General features: G+C 64.8%; 1 protein-coding gene across 5 annotated transcripts; it reads right to left on the bottom strand.

Annotated features, from left to right (window-relative positions):
* Positions 1-861: 861 nt before the first annotated feature.
* SNAP47 (synaptosome associated protein 47) lies at positions 862-19,385 on the bottom strand. 5 transcript variants are annotated; one of them, XM_037499274.2, is made up of 6 exons: positions 19,340-19,373; positions 15,631-16,148; positions 10,327-10,817; positions 7,494-7,606; positions 7,285-7,351; positions 6,587-6,775 (listed from the first exon to the last, which is right to left on the bottom strand). In XM_037499274.2, the coding sequence occupies exons 2-6, from the start codon at positions 16,122-16,124 to the stop codon at positions 6,750-6,752; spliced, it is 1,191 nt and encodes a 396-aa protein (XP_037355171.1). In that variant the 5' UTR covers positions 16,125-16,148; positions 19,340-19,373; the 3' UTR covers positions 6,587-6,749. The 5 variants fall into 5 exon arrangements, with proteins under 5 accessions (XP_037355172.1, XP_054547191.1, XP_037355170.1 ...); XM_037499275.2 differs by lacking the exons at positions 6,587-6,775; positions 7,285-7,351 and adding an exon at positions 862-3,005 and having other exon boundaries at positions 19,340-19,385; XM_054691216.1 differs by lacking the exons at positions 6,587-6,775; positions 7,285-7,351; positions 19,340-19,373 and adding exons at positions 862-3,005; positions 19,278-19,296.
* Between the last annotated feature and the right edge of the window lie 109 nt (positions 19,386-19,494).

Below are 19,494 nucleotides of genomic sequence, written 5' to 3' on the forward strand. Positions count from 1 at the left end.
CAGCCCCAGAGGTCAGAGGAGCCGGCGCTTTAACTTCGCTCCCCCAGGCCGCCTGCGCGCTCGCCTGTGCTTCGAGCAGCTCAGTGTGGACAGGAGGTGGCTCTGCGGCCGCTTGGATGTTTCTGAGCTGTGAAGGGCGTCCCTGGTGCTCGCGGGCCTGCCCGGCGCCCGGCCCTTGAGTGCGATTCTCTCCCTGCTCCTGGGGTACGGCGGGGCGTCCCTTTCTGGCTCCTTTTGGGGCGACAGGGGCCCTCCCCAGGTGGGCGCACGAGGGGAGCGTGTGGCTCCCGTGGACAGGCAGGTCGGGGCCCCAGGCATCACTGCTGCCACCCCTGCCCCACATTCCACTGGGGGGGGGTGCTGCGCCCCGGCTGCCTCTCCAGCCTTCCCGCCCACCTCGGGCTCCAGCTCTCCAGAGGCGGCCTCGGGGACCCCCAGATGCCCCCAAGGAGACACTCCCTCCCAACCTCCCTCGCAGCCACCCCATCCAGTGCCCCCAGGCCCTCCAGGCAGAGCTTCTGCCCCTCCGCGGCAGCCCCACGACCCGGCCGTTCTCTGCTGATGGGCTCCTGGGGCTGACCCCCAGACCGTCCTGCCCGTGACCTGCGAGCAAGGGTGGAGGGGCTCTCAGAAGCCCCCTCCTGGGCAGGGGAGCTCATAGCTCGCAGGGTCCTCGGCCTCAGCCCAGAGCAACCGAGTCAGCTGCGGGCCTTGTGGAGGTCTGGAAGGTGGCAGCCGTGCGCGCGGCTCCAGGCCGGGGCCAGTGTCTGAGCCCCCGCAGGTGGGTCAGTGGGTGGGGCCCTAGGGTCACCCTGGCCGAGGCCCTGCCTATGGCCCCTCGCCTTGTGCGAGTCACTCCCAACAGGCCGGCCCGCCCATTCAGCTCCCTGCGAGGCCGGGCCTCCCCCCAGTGCAGCCGCCCCTAGGAGGCCTGTGCCAAAACCACACCCCAAAGCCCCGCGCAGTGGGCTGCAGAGTGCTGTGGGGCCCCAGGGGTGTGCGGAAGTGGGTTTCTTCTCCCCTGAAGCTTCTGTGCACCAGTTTGGGCCTCCAGAGTGATGGTGTAGAGCCTCCTGGCCAGGACAGGGGCACCTGGAGGCACCAGGGCAGGGGGAGGCCACGTGCTGCGGCCTCGGGCCACCACTCGGGATGGGAGGGAAGCGCGGTGCCCCTGTACCCCAGGGCCCGTGCTGGGGAAGAAAGGCAGGAAGGACAAGCCGTGACACGGGACACACTTCCCAGGTGCTTTTATCGGGAGCCACCCGCCCCGCCTCCCGCACCCGGCTCCAAGGCCAGCAGCCCATGGGGAGCCGGCTAGCCCCCTACAGTGGGCCTGGCAGTGTCCATGCCTCGCGAGTCCGAGCGGCAGGTCTGCGGGCCGCCGCCAGCTGGGACAGGTGTTGTCTGCAGCTCAGGGGTGGCAGGGTGTCTGGGCCCAAGCCAGAAGAGCCAAGTCCATGGGCCCTCGCCTGCTGGCCGCCGCCCCCGCCCGCCTGCCTCCCCGAGTGGCCCCTCGGAGCCCTCGCTGGCCCCTGCTGCGTTGTCTGCCGCTGTCCCCGCGTGCAGAGCTGCCATCGCACCTGACCGCGAGGGCTACCCTAGTCTCTCTCGGACTGAACAGGGCTCGCGCCCAGCGGCGCAGTCTCAGCAGCCTCCCCACCCCCCGCCCCCGACCTGGGGAAGTGAACCCCACCCCTGGGCTTCATGGCCTCTTGCCCCCAGCTGGACTGGCCACAGCGCTGCCCTGGGGCTTGGAGCAGGCGGAGGGTGGCCCGCCTGGTTCTGGCTGCTGGGTGGCAGAGCTGCCCTGGCCCGGCGGGAGCTCAGCGAGTGGACGTGTGTGGGGGTCTACGGGGAGGGTCTCCCTGCTGTCTGACTGGGGCTGGGTGCCCACCACCCCGGGTGCAGAGAAAAGGGCCTGTGGTGCAGCGAAGTGGACAGGACTGTAGCGGCCAGGGCTGGGGAGAAGGTCCGGTTGGGGACAGTTCCCACGGACTGTCCCCACGGACAGCAGGGCCCAGTTCTGCAGGGTAGGGGACACTTCTGGTTGGGGCACTGAGAACCCAGCAGGCCCCACAGGCAGATTCCAGAGTGTAATCACCCCACCCAGGGTGGGGAGCCTGAAGGAGGCCGATTCGGTGTCTTGTGGGATGGTCAGCGCCATGGCCTGGCCCGAGGGACTCAGGCTCACACCCGACCTCAGGGTGCAGCCTGGCAGTCAAGGCCAGGACTGAAGTCAGGCGGCCTCAGGTGCAGGCGCCCCAGCCCACAGGTGTGTGGCTGAGGAGGGTCCTGGGGTGATGCAGCCACGGCAGGACCCTCCTGGATGTGCTCTGGGCACCCCAGGACTTGTCCTGGCCGCGTGCTGTCGGGACCAGCGAGGCCTCAGTGGGGCCGGCTCTCTGAGGACAGGCTTTGCGCCCCTCAGCTACACCCTCCTGGGGCCCGCGGGACCCAGGGCCAGGCAGAAAGCAGCCTCGCTGTCTTCTAAGCGACTCGAAGGGCACCCCCTGCTGGCCTTTGAGGACACGGGCCACGTGCAAGACCAGCTGGCTTTGAGCCGGGCAGAAAGCTGGGCTGGGAGCGCATCTCTGGTGTCACGGGGCGACTAGGGGTGTGCCAGACTCACCTGCAGCTGCAAGTTGACAAGAAACAGGCCTGTCCATGCGAGGAAAGGGGGACAGAGCGTGGGAGCAGGGGCCACCCTGCAGGCTCAGACCCCTGGGGGGGCGGACACCAGGCATGTGGGGCTGGGCTGCCGCCCCAGCCTCACCGCCCCTTGCCCGCAGGCCATTTCCCGGGGCCTTCGCCCGCCCATCTCCCCGGCCTGGGTGAAGGAGGCCTCCCCACCCCTGCCTCTAGGTCAGTCTCTTCATGCGGCGGTTATGCTTGTCGATGGTCACGGTGGCACGGTCCACGGCCGTTGCGATGCCGTCCAGGGCCTCGTCCTGCCTCTCTAGCTCCGTCTCCGCGGCCAAGGCCAGGCCCCTCAGCTGCCTCAGGATCTAGGTGAGACACAGCCATCAAGAGACTTTTCCAAAGGGCGAAAACAGAACCTCTGAAGGACCCTGGCGAGCTCGCTAGAGGGTGGGGTGGGCTGGGGCAGGCGAGGGAGGTGCCTCCACCCGGGCTGGGGGTGCCCGTGGGGGTAGGCGCTGGGCTGCTGACCGCCTGAGGACTGGCCGCAGCCAGGTGCACCCGGCGCGGAGGGCGGCAGGCCCTGGCCTGAGCCTGGGTGACCCACAGCGCGGGAAAGTGGGCGCGGCACTTCGGCCGCCTGTGACTCGCACAGGGGTCGCTGCAGTTCCTCCGGGGATGCGCGGGAGTGCCGCTGTGCCAGCTTGCACTCAGGACGGAGGGGGACTGTAAGGGGATGAGTGAGGACCAGGTCTGCCAGCCCTGCGCACCACCCACCCACGTCGCTTCCAGGCTGTGTTGCAGGGAAGGGACAGGCCACCCTCCAGAGACGCCTGGGTCCAGAAGGCTGCCTCCGAGCCCTGCCCTGCCTGCGTGCCCCGCAGCTCCTGTGAGCGGAGGAGGCCCCGCCCGCAGGGTGTCTCCACGCCCCTCAGGCCCAGGACCACGTCTGCCGGAGTAGGCACAGGCTGCTGGGGGAGGGCGGGTGGCGAGGCTCCGGGGAGGCCCAGACGTGAACAGGCTGTGGAAACGGGAGGTGCAGGGGCGGGAGCCTGAGGTCATCTGCGCTCTCGCGCGCGGCTGCCTGGGTGGGGGCGGGCTGGACGGGCCTTGCCAGGCCGCCGGGAGCTGGTGGAAACCCCGTCGCTGAGTCACTTAAAAGCTGGATGGGGCTCCGGAAAGTACGCCGTGGGGTCAGCCGGCTCAGGAGGGGTACGGGTGACCTCACCTGGCCGAGGCCCCAAAGCGGTGACGCGCCTCCCGCACGTCAGCAGGGCTGCCGGCCACGCCCTCCTGACGGCCATCGACATAAGAGCCGGCCTGTGCTGGTGTGAGGGTCCCCCAGGACCGGGCGGGCTCGAGCTGCATCCTCACCCCACTGGCCGCGCAAGCTCACGGCTCTAGTCAGCGGCGGTGCTTGGGTGGCCGCGGTGCAGCCCCCAGCAGTCAGGGAGACAGAGGGTGCCCTGGGGAGCACATGTGGTTCTGCTGCCTGTTTACAGGGCCCCAGCAATGTGAGCTGCCCCCAATGCAGACCTCCCGGCATTGCGTCTGGTGTGACAAGCCCTGTCCCTGGCCCTGGGAGGCGGCGCAGGCCTCGAGGGGCAGACTGACGGGCCAGGCCGCCCAGGTTGGGCGCCGGCGCCAGGGGCCACGAGCCAGGTGATGTCTCCATGCTGGAAAGGTAGAAATGGCAAGTGTGGTGTCCGCACACGCCCCAAGCCGCTGCGGCGCCTCCGGTCAGCCTTGAGGGGCCCGGGAGCGGAGCCACCTGTCCCTGAAGGCGCCTCTCGCGGGGACCACCTTGGACACACGTGGTCAGTGGCCCGGGCTGCTTTCCACAACAGCCCCACGCTGCGGCCCATCTCCCCAGGGAGGGTTCCCAGGCCCAGCGGGAGGCCGTCTCCGAGGCCATGGGAACAGCGAGGACGCCAGCGAGGCTCGTGTGCAGTGGCATGGCCGGGAACCACCCCGGCTTAGAGGCCCGGGCGGCTGCAGCTCATGGGGCAGGCGCACCCGTGGGCAGCGCTGATGTCCCACGAGCCTGCGACGGAAAGAACAGGGAACGTGGAGTCTGGCCAGGCCCTGTGGCCGGGATCGCCAGCCGTCCAGTCACTGCGCCCCTGCGCCGCCTGCCCCAGGCGTCCGGCCGAGTCAGACCGCAGGCCCCCACCCCCACCCCCCCAGAGTGAGCCTGAAGCCAGCTGCGCACCCCCTCCCAGGAAGCCCCGGGCTCAGAAGTGCGAGCTGCTGGGGAAGAGACGGGTGGAGCACACGCGCCCTGGGAAGAGCGACATGCGCGGCCAGCGTTCAGGCAGCAGCCCCGGTGGGGCACAGGTGCCGGCCAGGGCTGGCCGAAACCTCAGGCAGGACCAGGAGGCGTGGGCCGCGGTCATGGTCGGGGGTGTCCGGCCCCACTCAGGCTGCCGGCATGTGTGGACAGCGCAAGTGCGAGAAATCACTGGGCTCCGAGCCTGAGCCTCACGAGGACACCGGCTGCGCCTGCACAGGCCCGGACAGAGCACAGCCCGGTGGGCTGTCTGCCCGGCCTCGCCGTCCAGCTGATGCACCGAAAACCACGCGTTTTCTTGCAGTGAGAAATTAGCAACCATTTAAGGGCAGAGCTGGCGTAAATCAAGCTGTCTGCAGCTGCGGGCGGCTCTGCAGCTCGGGCTGCTAACGTGCGCGGGGAAGGGAGAGGACGTCTGGCTTCCAGCAAGCTGAGGCCCCGGAGGCCGCAGAGAACATTCGGCCACGGTCTGCCCCCCACCCCCAACCATCCTGTGCTCCCGTCATCTCTCCACTGCACTCTGGGGCCCACGGACAGCAGCTGGAGAGGACAGTCTTCTCAGGAGGCCCTGCAGTGTCCTGGGGAAAATCCCCCTCGGGCCGTGGGCAGCGCCCCCAGGAGGAGGACATTTGGAGAGATAGGCCCTGCTGCAGGGCGCAGGCCGGGGCTGGGGGTGGTGGTGCTTGGTGGGGGAGGGAGCATGTGGGGTGCAGGCAGGCCTGGGCCTCACTGCCAGCGAGTCCCCCGCAGTCCTGCATACAGCGCCTTGGCCACAGCCAGAGGCCACAGGTACGATGGGGCCAGGCTCCCCACAACCGTGCACAGTCCGGGTGGCAGAAGGCCGGAGGACGCACAGGGGCGGATGGACAGCGCCCATCTTGCAACTCATGCTGAGACATACACAGACTGACTTCCAGCCCGGACCACAGGCTGCCTGGGACGCTGGTGACAGCCAGGACGTGAGACAGGGACTAATGAGGACCGGAGGACAGTGGCGCCGACTGGCCGACAGCACAGTGGGACGCCCGCCTGCGCCCTGGCTCTTCTGCAGAGGAGATGAGGCCGGGAGGAGCTGGCGGCTGCCCTGGACCTTGCCTGAGGCCGTCAGGGCCATGTGTCCGGCTGGAATACCGAGAGTGTGGCTGGCTGCGGGTCCCTCCCGCTTACTCGGCCTCCTCTGTCAGTTGAGCCTTGGGAGCCGACACGGGAGACGGTGTTGGGAGCCCTGGCTGGTGATTCAGAGGGACACCCCAACACACCGACCCTGCTCCTCGCTGACCCCTGGCCTGGCCTCAGAGCCCTGAGTGGAGATGGCGCCATACCCGCTCTGGGCGCTGCTGGGATAAGGCCGTCGGGAAGGGGAGGGTGTGTGCAGGCCTCGCCACCAGTGCTGCCTGGACCGTGCCCGGGGACCTTCCTGGGAAGTGGCGCAGCATCGAGAGACCCAACACATGGCCAGACGGAGGACTGGGGCAGCCTGCCACTGACCTGCCACACTGCAGAGCCAGCCCCGCGGCCGGACGCAAGCCCCGGCCCTGCCAGACCCGCTGGGGAACAGCTCCCCTCCAGCCCCTCTGCCAGGCCCACAGCGGGCAGCGCAGACGGGGCCAGCTGTGGCCTGGCCGGCCTGGCCGCCGCATGCGGCTGCCCCTGGCGAGGGTGCATCCTCCTGCGGCCCCGCCTGCAGCCGGGTCTCCAGGACGCGTCTCCACAGAGCGGCTGTAATAGCATTTGCAACAGAAACCACAAGCTGAGTGATGGGGATTTTCTTGCATTTTTGTTTTCCCCAGAAATTTAACTCATTCCTTCTTACGCTTGAGCTTCATCTGCACAGCTCAGAATTCTTGCCTAAATAGGAAACATGTGTTTTACCTCAAAAAGACAATCTCTTGTGAAACCCGCTCTCCCTGCGGGAAGGCCGACTGCGGCCCCACCCAGTGCGGCCTTGCAGACCCAGGCGCCCCCCACCGCTGCGTGCAGGCGGCCGGCAGGGAAGGGCCCCACGCCCAGCCCCCCAGAACCGGCGTGTCCCCAGGAGGCCGTGGCCCGCCCGCGGATGGGGGCGGGGCTCCTGGCGCCGCATCCTGGCCAGGGCGCGACTGCCCTCGGGGCCAGGCCTGGCTGGAGTGGGTGGGGGGCCTCCCCCGCCAGCCAGCCCTGCCCCGCCACCCAGCGCCGAGCCCACCCCGTGGCCGCAGGGAAACCGAGGCCGGAGACTCAGACTGCAGGGCCCCAGCAGCTGGCACTTCGCAGCCATCTCCCCACCCAGTTACAGAGGAAGGGGATGGGCACGGGGCGGAGGGGTGTGTGTGTGTGTGTGGAGGGGTGGCCGTCGGGGTCCCTCCGGCCGGCAGTACCCGGAGCGCGCCTTCGCCACATGGGGCGCTGGGAGGGAGACATCCAGGCATTTGCTGCAAAAGTTATCTTTAAGGAAAACAAAAGCCGTCGCGTGGCTCAGAAGCGACGCGGGAGGCAAGAGGGCATGGCCATCAGGGCCGTGAGGCCCAGCTCGGCCACACGCGCCAGCAGCGGCCAGGGGCTGGGCGGGGACGGGGCGCAGACTCACCTGACTCAGTTCCTGGGCGTCCCTCTCTGAGACGGGAGGCTCCCCGGCCTGGAGCTGCAGCTGCCCGCCCTCCCGGCTGGCTGGGGTCCACGCGCTGTCCTGCGGCCTGGATGCTGGAAAGCACAGCGCCACACAGCGTCACCTTCCCAAAGCCTCTGCGCCCCTGGGCCAGTGCCACGGGCTCAGCAGCGCAGTCCGGGTCAGGGAGAAAGCCCCTCACCCCAGGGCCTCACTTTAAAGATTGAAGAGCCCAGCATGACACCTGCTCACCCTCCCCTGGCTCGCCGGCCAGGCACCTGCAGCGGGGGCGGCTGAGACCGTGGCAGCAACGGCCAGGACCAGGTGGCTCGGCCCCTCCCTCGGGCCACCTGTCCTTTATTTGAAGAGCCAACTCCAGCTGCTCCCTTGGGTGCGGCCAAGGGCAGCGATGCCCCTCCCAGCACCCCCGCTGCACTCAGGGCTCCTCCTGGCTGCCCTCAGCTTTAGCTGCATAGGGGACGGGGCTGCGACCTCCACACGACACCTCCACACCCTCCCTGCTCTCTCAAAGAGTCCCGCCAAGTAGCGTCCCCTCCGAGCACGGCTGACCACAGGGCTGGCCTGGTTGGGCTATGCAGGCCAGAAGGAGCCACTAGCCCTCAGCACGGCACCCTCATCTGCTTCGATAGCCTGCGGGGCGCCCTGCACAGCCACCCGCTGGCAGACATGGGGCAGAGCAGCAGAGGCCAGGGCCCCCACCATGCACAGGGCGGCCAGGGCTCCGCCTGAGGAGCCTCTCGGGGCAGCAGCACATGGGGCGGTGCAGAGGCCAGAACCCCACAGACAACAGCCAGGATGTGTCCCTCAGGGCCTCCCTCCCTACCCCCCCAGCCCCTGTGGTCAGGAGACTGCGGAGGCCAGAGCAGGGGCCCACCTGCCTGCCACCTCAAGGCCCGGGACAGGGCCGGAGCTGCCACCGCCCAGAGGCGCCTGAGCCCGAGGGAAAGGCGGGAAGGGACGCATGCCCCAGCTCTGACAAGGAGGGTGACATCGCCCTTTGGGCAGGCAGGCGGGCATGGGATGCAGGTGCCACCTCTCCGCAGACCCGAGCCTCTCCGCAGCCGCAGCTCTGACAGGCGCTGTCCATCCAGGGAGAAGACCGCCTGCAGCTGCTGCCATACAGGGCAGATGCCACCTGCTCATCCTGCTCCTGAGACCCCTGGGCCAGCAGCACCGGCTCTCTGGAAAGTTCTCGCGGAAAGGGCTGGAGGTGAACTCCGCGTCGTGCGGCCGCCCCCTGGTGGCCACACTCTGGCTGTGGCGTCGCCCAAGTTCCAGCTGCAGCTCCACGCTGAGGCGGGCCCTGCCGCGTCACCAGGCCCCTGACCAGAGCGCCGGTCGCTGCACCCGGGCAGGGCGGCCTGGCCTCCTGAGGCCCGGGGCAGACACGCAGGCCGGGACGCAGCAATCCGTCCAGCCCTAGGCCCGCTGCTGCGGGAAGTTCTGGGGGGCACCGGGCAGGGCCAGGAGCAGCTGTCACAGGAGGGAGATGATGGAAGGCCTGTGGCTAGCAGCCCCCACAGGCTGTGGAGCTGCACCAGGAGCCAGCACTCTCCAGCCACGCTTCTGAAGGCGCCCTCCCGCTGGCTGAGCCCAGCTGGGGGCCCAGGGCCGCCCAAAAGCCAGGCTACCGGGTGGTGTCTGGCTCCTCCGCAGCCCTGCCAGCCCCCGCCCCGGTGGGCGGCCCCGGGATGGCAGGGCCCCAGCCAGCTGTGCCCCGCACCCTGCGCAGCCATGCCCAGGAGGACTGGTCCCTCTGCAGCCCTCGAGGGCCAAGTGTCCAGCACATGTGTGGACCTGGGAGAGGAAGAAGATCCGAGGGCAAGACTAAAGAGCACCTGGTACGCGACTGAGACCCTCAGGCTGCAATGAGGTCAGCGTGCCGACAAGCCCAACCATGGCTGGGGGGAGGCACGGGGGGGGCTGGGGGGGAGGCGGCCAGGATGCTGCAGCTGAGAGCTGGGCCGCAGGGTGGGGGTGGCAGGCCCTGGGCCAGAGCCGTTTCTGAGACGGGTTTTCCCATCTCACTGTCAATGGCAGTTTTTCCAGGAGTGAGAAAGTGGAACCAACACAGGCCTGGGCACACCTGGAGGGCGGGCAGTGCACACAGCCAGACACAGAGGCGGGGCCAGGCCATGCCTCCCAGGGGGTGGGGTGTTGGGCCCCACCTGCGGCCCCACCAGGCAGACTAGAAGCTGGCGCTGGCAGATGCAGCGCTCCACGCACCCCTGCAGGCGTGGGGGTCTTCCAGCTGCAGGCAGAGGTGTCCCTGGGGTGGGGCCGGCCAGCAGGCTGGGGGGCAGACATGGCCTGGCAGACGTGCTTGCCCCGGAGCCCTGTGTGCCACCCGTGCCCGGTGTTGTGCCGTGAACGGGAGTCATGTTGCATGTCTATGGCTCTGCCCGTCAGCTGGGCCATGTGGGGCCCGTCAGCATGGAAAGGGGGGTCATGCTGAGCAGGTTCTGGGGTGGAGGCAGGACCAGGTCCTCCTGAAAGTGCAGACCCTGGGCCAGGGCAGCACTCCCTCCAGCCAGGAAGTGGGTGGAACAGCTGACACCCCAGGTGCCCAAGCCCCCCAGGCACAGCTCTGGGGTTCAGAGGCCTGGGCATGCCTGGAGGGTGGGCAGGCCAGCAAGGGCTGGGGACCACGGCAGGCAGGGCCACTGGGAGGTCCACCCCCGCCCCCACACCCACCCCTCAGTGCCCCACCTGTCCGGGGTAGGGAAGCGGGGAGGGTCCTTCTCACCCACAGCCAGGCGCCTGGCTGACCATGGTCCCAGCACAAGGCACCCACCTGCCTGGTGTGTGGAGAAGCCCTGCTCTCTTGGGGAGGGGCCACCGGGGCCCCAGAGTTCTGTGGCATGGCCCAGAAGCTCCATCTTCTGGCTGAACTGCAGGCCGAGGGCACGGATGGCCTCAGGCATCCTGGCGGACAGCAGGCGGTAGGATACGTCAGGCTTCCCAAGGCAGCGCTGGCGCACAGTGACCTCGTAGGGCGTGTGCACCTGGATGTCGTCCACGTCGCTGCTTTCAAACCTGTGCAGGAGCTTGAAGGTTGAGTCGTGGATCTCCAGCCCGGACGCCAGGACCATGAGCTGCCCTAGCCTCACCTGGGCCTCTGCTCCACGGGAAACCACCGCAGGGATGCTGAGCAGGACCCCGGCCTTCCTGTGTGCTTCGGGGCTCACCGCAGCGGCACCAACTTGGGGCTTCGTGTCCGCCGGCGTCTTCCAGAGCCTGCAGCCAAAGGGCCGCCAAGCAGGAGCCTCCAGCTCTGTCAGCAACCTGGGCGGCCAGACAGAGTGTGTCAACTCCTCAGCGATGGGCTGGAAAGGCTGTCCGTGCGGTCTGGGGCAGCCCTGTCCTGCTCACCTCAGCCCTTGAGCTGCAGCCTCTTACCCCTTATGTTCCAGAAAGGAGCAAGAGGCTAAGAGCAGGAGGACGGCAGTTCCAGGGCTGGCCCAGCACCTCAGGCCAGAACCTTCTCTTCCCGCCCCCCCCCTAACCACCCCATGACCCGGGCTCGGGTCAATGCTGGTGTCAGGCTCTGGGCAGCTGGGGCGGCCACACAGCCCTTTCTGCGGCCCCCCGCGCACCTCAGAGGAGCAGCTGTGGCCGGGGCCTGATGCGCTGGCCCACGCCGAGGAACCGTGCCGAAGACAAACCCTGATAGCCTGCAGAGGAGGGGAAGTGCGGGAGCAGGGACAGAAGAGCAAAGAAACAAAGACCAGACGGGACAAAGGGCAGGCAGACCAGAAGCTGGCGCTGGCAGACGCAGCGCTCCACGCCCCGCTGAGGGTAAGCAGACCCAGGATGGCAGCTCCTCCTGACGGTCCGGCCGCAGCCCGGAGGAGAAACGGGCCGGCCACGTCTGTTCCCGCGACTCTGGGAAGGAGAGGAGTGGCCAGGGTGGGAGGGCACCGGGTAGCAGGGCATGGATCCCAAAGGATCATCAGAAAAGCCAGTCTGTGTGGAGCTGCTACCCCAGGTCAAAATTCCTTAAGCAAAAATCGACAAAAACTTAAAGGTCTACTTAAGTAGACGCGGTTGTAGACGTCACTATCTCTAAAGCTGTGAGAACACCGGTGCTCTGGACACTCAGCGCCTTGGCGCAACAGTCCTCAGCGAGCCAGTACCCAGGTGGTGCCCTACCCAGGTGTGCTCCGGCGCCAGGAAACGTAGCAAACCTCAATAAAGTTCACGGGTCGCAAGGACACAAGTCATGTCCTCTGGCCAATCTAAAAGAGAATTAACAACAGAAACCTAGGCGGCCCGCAAACATGTGGATGTCTTAGTTGTGTAAGTGAAGCAGTGCAGAGGGAATCAGGGACGTGTGTACGGTGGGCGCTTGCGGAGCGGTGGCTGGCAACCCGGAGAGGACGTGGCCCCTGACGCGGCCCCGGGGCCTGAGAGCCGATAAAGACTGACCTCAGCACGATCAGTTCCACCCAAACAAAGCAGACGAAAGGAAAAAAATGACAATGAAAAGAGAAAAAATACGAACAAAGCCAAAATTTGGTTCTTTCAAGTAACTGAAAAGAATTAAAGCCCTCACTGAATCAAGAAAAAAATAAAATGAAAATGACCGATGCCATGAACGGAAAGACCCTGCAGCTCTGAAGAGTCTTTTGGGCTATGACAATCGACTTCACAGCAAAAACTCAAAAGGTAGAAAAGAAAACTCCTCCAGTGCACACAGAAAGGCCCCGCACAGGGCGGCCTCACCAGGAAAGTGAGCCCAGCCCACCGCACCGGATGAGAGCACCATGCACCGCCCGGACAGGGCGGCCGGCGGCATAGCAAATGACGTCGGTGCTGGGGACAGAGATAAGGTTGGTCTGACACTTGAAAACAAAGTAAGTTCTCTCACTAGAAAATGGGGCCTCCCTGGGGGTGCAGGGGTGAAGTCTCAGCGCTATCGAGCTATCACCAGCCACTGCGGCCTGAGTCCATCCCCCGCCAGGGAGCTACCCACATGGCACAGCAGACCTCTCCTGTCTCCCCGCTGCTTCCTTCAGCAGTGGATTTCAGTAGATCCACCTACTCTGCTCCCCTCTCTGTCTCTGGGGAGTCTTCTCACCCCCCATACCTCTGGCCTGCACCCAAGTTCTTGTATGCATCAATAAGTCTTAAAAAACAAAGAAAAGTAGAAAAAAGTGATATGATCATCACAAAATACCCAGAAGTTGAGAAGATTCAACACTTACTCCTGTTAAAATTTGCAGCAAAAATAGAAGAAAATTTCCTCATTTAATTCAGATACCTGTGGGAAAAAACCCAAACACACACAATTTAAAAACAGCAACATGCATGATGTTGATGGAGTCACAGTCTTCCCTCCAAGACCAGAAACAAAATAGCAAGATCCCCCCTCTGGTGCCAATGTTGGTGCAGACTCAAAGGCAACCCTCTTCCAAGGCAGGCAAGCAAGCCCCTCCTCGGCACCTGCGTCCACCGAGCCCTGCTCATGTGGGGACACTGGGACACCAGGGACAAGCAGTGAGATGCTGCAGGGTCACAGCACGACACCACTGGGGGAGACCGGCCGGGCTGCTAAGGCTGTCTGGTTGGCCAACAAAAAGCATGAGACATGCCAGGAGCCAAGCAAAGGCAGTGACCCATCCACAGAAGACAGGAATCAGGGGCACCCGTTCCTGAGAAGTGGGATCGATAGGTAACAACTTCTGAGAGGTTACAGTGTCCAAGGGAGTCACAAATGTCAGGTTTAAAGGGTGAAAGGAAAGCAAGGTGACGATGACCATCTGAGACTATTAATGGACAGATAGAAATCGTATTAAAGAATGCAAGTTCTCAAAAAGTAACAATTACTCAACAAACACAGTCCCAGGACCTGGTGTCGCTGGTGAATGTCACCAAACGTTCGGAGAAGCAGCAGCAACCAGCCCCAAGCGGCTCGGCTAGAGCTGTCAGGTCAGAGGGGAGCTATGAGCTGCGTTACCCAGACCCGGAAACCAGACAAGAACGCTCCAGAAAACCAGAGGAAATAGCCCTGATAAAATCAGCTGCGCTGTCCCGCGACATAGTATTGGCAAAGCAGACTCAAGAGCAAGCAGACGCCCGGCAGGCTGATGGAGTGCCGGGAGCGCAGCACCCCCAGCAGAGTGGTGGGCGGGCACAGAATCGCCTTGTCAGACGCAGAAAAAGCATGGGACAAGTCCCAGCACTGTTCACGCTGAGAACAGGCGGGTAAAGAGGGCATGCGGCAGACGCTTGCTCAGCCGCTGGCCTCCCCGCTCAGCCTCCTGCTCAGCTCCCCGCTGGCCTCCTCATGCTCAGCCTTTCGTGGGGAGCTGAAAAGTTTCCTCTGAAATCAGAAGCAGGATGGTGGTGCTAAGTCGTGCACTTTCAATCCTACACGCCCAGCCTTGCCGCTCCTGGCGTAAGCCTAGCCCGAGCAATGAGGCAAGAAAAAGAACGAAAAGGCAGCTGGATTGCAGAGGAGAAATATAAGCATCTCTAGTTATAGATGATGCGACGCTGTGTACAGAGCCCTGGAGACGCTACCAGAAACTATTAGAATAAATGCAGCAAACTTGCCAGATATGAAGCCAATTCCATTTCCATACACAAATGATGGGGCTGCCAGTAATACAATTTAAAAAACATTCCACTTACAATTGCATAAAAAAAGAAGAAAATACCTAGGAATAAACTGAGCTGAGAATGTGTGAGATCCAAACACTGAAAACCATAAGACAGCAGCAAGGACAGGGAAGACAACGACAGCCAGAGGCCAGTCCATGCCGTGAGGCAGGAGGCCCCAAGTGACCCTCACCAAACCCACGATGGTGATTTTCTACAGAAATAAATGACCTGAAAAGTTTTATAGAACCACAAAGAATCCCAGACAGTGAGAGTGACCTTGAGGAAGAACCAAGGTGGAGGGAGGCACCACATCTCCCAATTAGTAAGTTTATCATGAAGTGACAGCATCCAAAAATGTGTGGCGTTAGCACAAAACAGCTCTGTATGTCACAGAAACAGAACAAAGATTCCAGAAATAAACACACACGGTGACTGGCCGGGCAAGGCAGTCAGAGGCGCACAGCGGACGTGGGCAGTGTCTGCGCTGAATGGTGCCGGGAGCACCCAGCAGCCACGTGCAAAAGGATGGAAGGACTCACAAGGGTCAACTCATAATGGGTCAAAGACCTGGATGTGAGCCCTGCAGCCGCAGGACGGTAAGAACACGCCGAGGTCCACTCCGGGACAGCTGTCGCGGCAGAGTTTTTTTCCATTTGACCAAAAACAGGCTAACAAAAGCAAAAATTAGCATGTGACATCACATCAAGGTAGAAACCGACAGCGGAAAGGCCCCTGGAGGGCGGGGAAGACGTCTGGAGTCACACCAGCACGAGGCACTTGTACCCAACACATTAAAGAAAACCCAACTGAATACGGCCAAGGACCCACATCTCCCTTTTCCTAAGAAGGTGCCCGATGGCCGCCAGGTGCTCGGGAAGGCGCCAGCATGGCTCAAGGTCAGGGAGACCCTCCGGGCCCTGCGGGTGGCAGCTGCGTGTGCAGGCAGCTAGCGAGGCGGTGGTGCGTGTGTGCGAAGAGCAGTCTGGGAAGAAGAAAGGGAGCCCAGCGTTGCTGGCAGCCACGGGGGTCCACACAGCCGCTGTGAAATGACTGTCCCCCCCGCCCCGGAACTTAAAAGCAGATCTGCCTGTGACCCCGCAGCACCACTGTTGGGTACGTATGGAAGCAAGAGGTGTGGTTGTGAGGGGAAGAGGTGCTGCGTGTGGATCAATGCGCTGGCGCCACGTTCTCCCCCCCTCCCCACCCCCAGCCCGCATGTGGGTGTCCGCAGCCAAATCCCCAAACTGGAAGAGCCACGCGGACCCAGAGCGCAGGGCTGCTCTTCACACAGAAACGCTTTGCCTCAGAGAAGCTGCTTTTCCTTTTCAAAAGGGTGTGCGACCGTCGTGAGCTTCCTCTTGTCCCTTTGAAGTAATTCCCAGACCTCCCTGGTGCCCCAAGGCAGGCCTGCGCAGCTGTGTGAACACGTGAAAGCTCCAGGGGCCTGTCAGGGCTGGTGGGAAAGGAGACGACCCGGCCCCAGCCCACTCACCTGTCAGCCATGTCCAGGTTGGCCTCCATCTGGTCCAGGCCTTGGGCCACGCCGTCGAGCTGCTGGCCCTGGTGGTGGAGGGCGCGTGCCGCGTGCTCCAGGCACTGCTGCGAGCGGGCCATCAGGCCAACCAGCTCCTGCCCCTTGGTCGCGGGTGCAGCCTTGGCAGCAGCCCCAGGCCGGGCCAGCAGCTGCTCCCTCCAGAAGTGCTCCAGGACGCTGAACACGGTGTCCCGGCTGGGCCGCAGGGCGCTGAACCAGTGCTTGGTGCCACCCTGCTCCAGGATGGTGACGGAGCTGAAGATGAAGTGAGATGCCTCCTTCTTGATCTCGGTGATGCTGGCAAGGGGAATGCTGACCAGGGCGTCTCTGGCTCCATTGGCTGTGAAGCTTAGCACACATGGCGTGAGCCCCAGTGTGCCCGGGACCCATCGCTTCTCGGGCTCCCAATAGTAGGAGCCCGGCCAGGCACGGATGCAGACGTCTCCGCTCATCTGCTCCGGGTCCTGCCGCAGCCTCTGCCCAGAGAAGAGAGCACAAGTGACGGGGTGGATGGGGCTAAGATGTGCCTCTCCCTTGGGTGGGAGGTGCTGGGACCCAAGTGGGGGCTGGGCAGGCCCCAGGGCCAAGGGAGGCAGGTCCCGGCCTGGCCAGGCTCTCAGGACACCCCAGGGAGGTGGGGCAAGGCCTTTTGCTGAGCAGAGGGAGAGGGTGGGGACTCAAACCAGAGCCCCAAGTCCCAGAGCCTGCCAGAGCATCCCTCCTGGGAGCAGGTCTGCTGCAGGCCATGGCCAATGGGGGAGACTGGGATGCCCAGCAAGCCGGCCCCGGCCCCCCCCCAGGAGCCGTCTTGCCTACGGTGACCCTGCTATTGCGTCCCTGCCATTCTCCCTTCCTGTTCATTGTTCCACTCGATTTCCTGGAGGAAATGCCCCTTCATACAGTCCCAGGGCTGGACAAAGCCTGAAGGGTGCACTTGGGCAGCCCTTGTGGCCACAGAGTGCCAGGCAGGCCTTGGCCCCAGGTGCCCCCACAGCAGGGTCCCACCCGGGTCTCCCCATCCTCACTGCAGCCCACACTGTGGTTATGATGGGAAACACGCCCCAGGGCTACTGGGCCTTGTCCACACGGCTGGCCCGTGGGGTGTCTGCAGAACAGGGAGGCCGCGGGTGTGAGCCCTGCCAAGGCCCCAGGCATGGCCAGTGACACCAGGTGGGGCTGGCCAGTGCTGCCGCCGAGGCTGAGCAGCATGGCTGATGCAAGGGGTGGACACGGGCAGAGCCAGGGCCACGGGTCAGGTACAAGCCCCTCCATCTAGCAGCTCCTGGCCCCAGGTGCTGACCTGGCCTCGGGCCTCCGTAGTCAGCGCCCGTATTGGTGCTTCCTGCTGACCAGCTGGCCTGGGCTGGCAGGGCGGCCATCCTGGTGCCCCAGTGAGCACGAGTGAGTGCAGACAGGGATATGCCCGCTGGGGACGGGCCCTCCCCCCACCCCAGGTCCTCGGGCCATATAACATGCAGCCCCTGTCTCCCCGTGATGGGCTGCTGGCTGCCCCTGACTGGGGGCCGGGGCCGGGCCCTGTTAGAAATGGGGCTGCTGGTCTCCAGGACGGCGCCGAGGACGCCCTGCAGCCGGCAGAGCGGGCTTCTCTGCGCTTCCAGCAGCCTTGTGGCCCAGCGAGACTCAGCATCATGTAAACACCTATTTTTAGTTAATTTCCAAAGTAACAGAACAAGCCCCGTTTCACACACCTTCCAGTAACTCCAGCCACAGTCAGAACAGTGGGGCAGTGTCTCGGTGCTGGCCTTTTCCATTACCGTCACCTCCTGCCCCCGCCATGTGCCCACTTACACCCTGGGAGGCTGGGCTGGCTGTGTGGGGTGTCTGCAGAACAGCCTGTCCATATGGCTTGCGAGACCACCAGGTCCTACTTGCCCCCACTGCCTTTCCCAAAGAGGGTGGGACTCTGCGCCCCCTTACCCTACCAGCCCCACTTCCTCTCTGGCTCTTCTGTGTGGTGGTCACTAGAGGGGCCCTCGCAGTGGGGTGGTCTGCCAGTCCCCGGGGTGCTCAGGCCAAGCCCAGGGGCTCCAGTGACATGGACACCTGCGCTCTGCCCAGCTCTGCCTGCCCCCAGCCAGGCCAGGTGCTGCCAGGCGCTGACAGCAGAGGGTGGCTGCGTGGGCAGCAGCCAGTCCAGGGCCCGGGCCCCCGACGTGAGGCGCATGCTCCCGCTGGCCAGAGGCCCCCCTTTCTGGAGACCTAGTCTCACTCGTAGTTTCCGGAGCTGGAATCCTGGAACCCCCCCAGGAATTACCTAATGGACATGGCCTTTCCCAAGGAGAGCTCAGGGCACAGGCCCTGGGTCTTGGGTGGTCTGAGCAGTTTCCCACGCTGGTCCCCGCACGTACGCAGCCTCAACCAACAGCAAGTCGTTAAGGAGTGTGCTACAAGGCCAGACACTGACACCTGGTTAGTTTTCCAAAAAAACTCGAAGCAGCAAAAGCCGACATAACCGGGTGAGCTGAGATAGGTGGGATAGGAGAGGCGGGTGGGAGGAGCAAGATCACACACTTGCCCTCAAGCCTGGGTGCGGGGCGGTTTGAAGGCGCCGCCTGCCACCAGGCCCAGGTGTGTGAGGACGGCTGTGGTAAGGCCACAGAGACCCTTGTGCCCCCGCTGCTTCCTCACCAGCACAGCCGCGCTCCCCACTTACCGGAGCCCCCTCCGCTGTCCCCACTGCAGATTCTTCTGGGTGGGTAAACTTTACACCCCTGGAAACAGCCCCCGCCCCGAACTCTGCTCCAAAGGTCCGAGCCCCAACACACCCAGAACCCACATCTTCCCGGGACGTGGAGGGGGCAGCCCCCTCCGCTCGCTTTGGCAGGAGTGAGGCAAACCAGCGCCACTGCCAGCCTGGAGCTGGAGCCGCGTGTCCGGGGCCGCACAGATGCCATCGCATCTGCTTTGTGCTGCTGCCTGCCTGGTGCACGCCTGTCCGCCATCTGCTCTCGGGGCCCCTGCATGTGTCATGGGGCAATGGGCTTGTGTTCTTCCCACAGGTCAGTGGACGGGGTGCTGGCAGGACTTTTCTGACAGATGGAGACCCTGGCCCACGTGACCCACAGACCTCCACCCAGTTCAGGCCTGGAGCCGGGCTCAAGTCCACATCAACCCCCACACCTCTACTTCCCGCCCTCCCTTATTCCCCCAATACCCCTGCAGAGAGGTATTCCTGTACACCCCATACCGCTCCAGGCCCCAGCAATACCTCCCCATCCCCACCACTGCCCCAGGGCCCCAGCTTCCCCTCCTGGACCCTCAGCATCCCCTCTCGGTCCCCAGCTTCTCTAGGTGCCCCAGCTCTCCCTCCAGATACCCCAGCTTCTCCTCCAGGTAACCCCAGCTCCCCCTCCAGGTACCCCAGCTCCCCCTCCTGGTACTCCAGTTCCCCCTCCCGGTCCCCAGCGCCCCCTCCAAGTACTCCAGCAACCCCTCCCGGTCCCAGGTTCTCCAGGTACCCCAGCAACCCCTCCCGGTCCCAGCTTCCCCTCCCAGCCCCCCACATGGCCCCGCCTCTGGCCCTGTGCATCCTTGTCACCCCCACCCCTTTGCCCTGGGGCCTGGGGAGAAGGAGCGATCCTCACCGCCGCAGCCGCGGGCGGCGCTCGGGGCGCAGTTCCGTCGCGGTTTTAGGGGTGCCGCTCACCTGAGGATGCGCGAGGGCCGACCGCGAGCCCCGGGGCCGACGCCGCGGGAGGGGCTCGGCGGCGCGCGGCGCGCCTGCGCGGGGGCGGGGCGGGCGGCGCGGAGTGCGCAGGCGCGGGGCCGCGCCGCGCCGGGCTCGGGCGGCAACGCGAGCCG

Source organism: Talpa occidentalis, unplaced genomic scaffold (assembly GCF_014898055.3).
Source record: "Talpa occidentalis isolate TD23 unplaced genomic scaffold, MPIMG_talOcc4v2.1 talOcc4.9, whole genome shotgun sequence".
Lineage (NCBI taxonomy): Eukaryota > Metazoa > Chordata > Mammalia > Eulipotyphla > Talpidae > Talpa > Talpa occidentalis.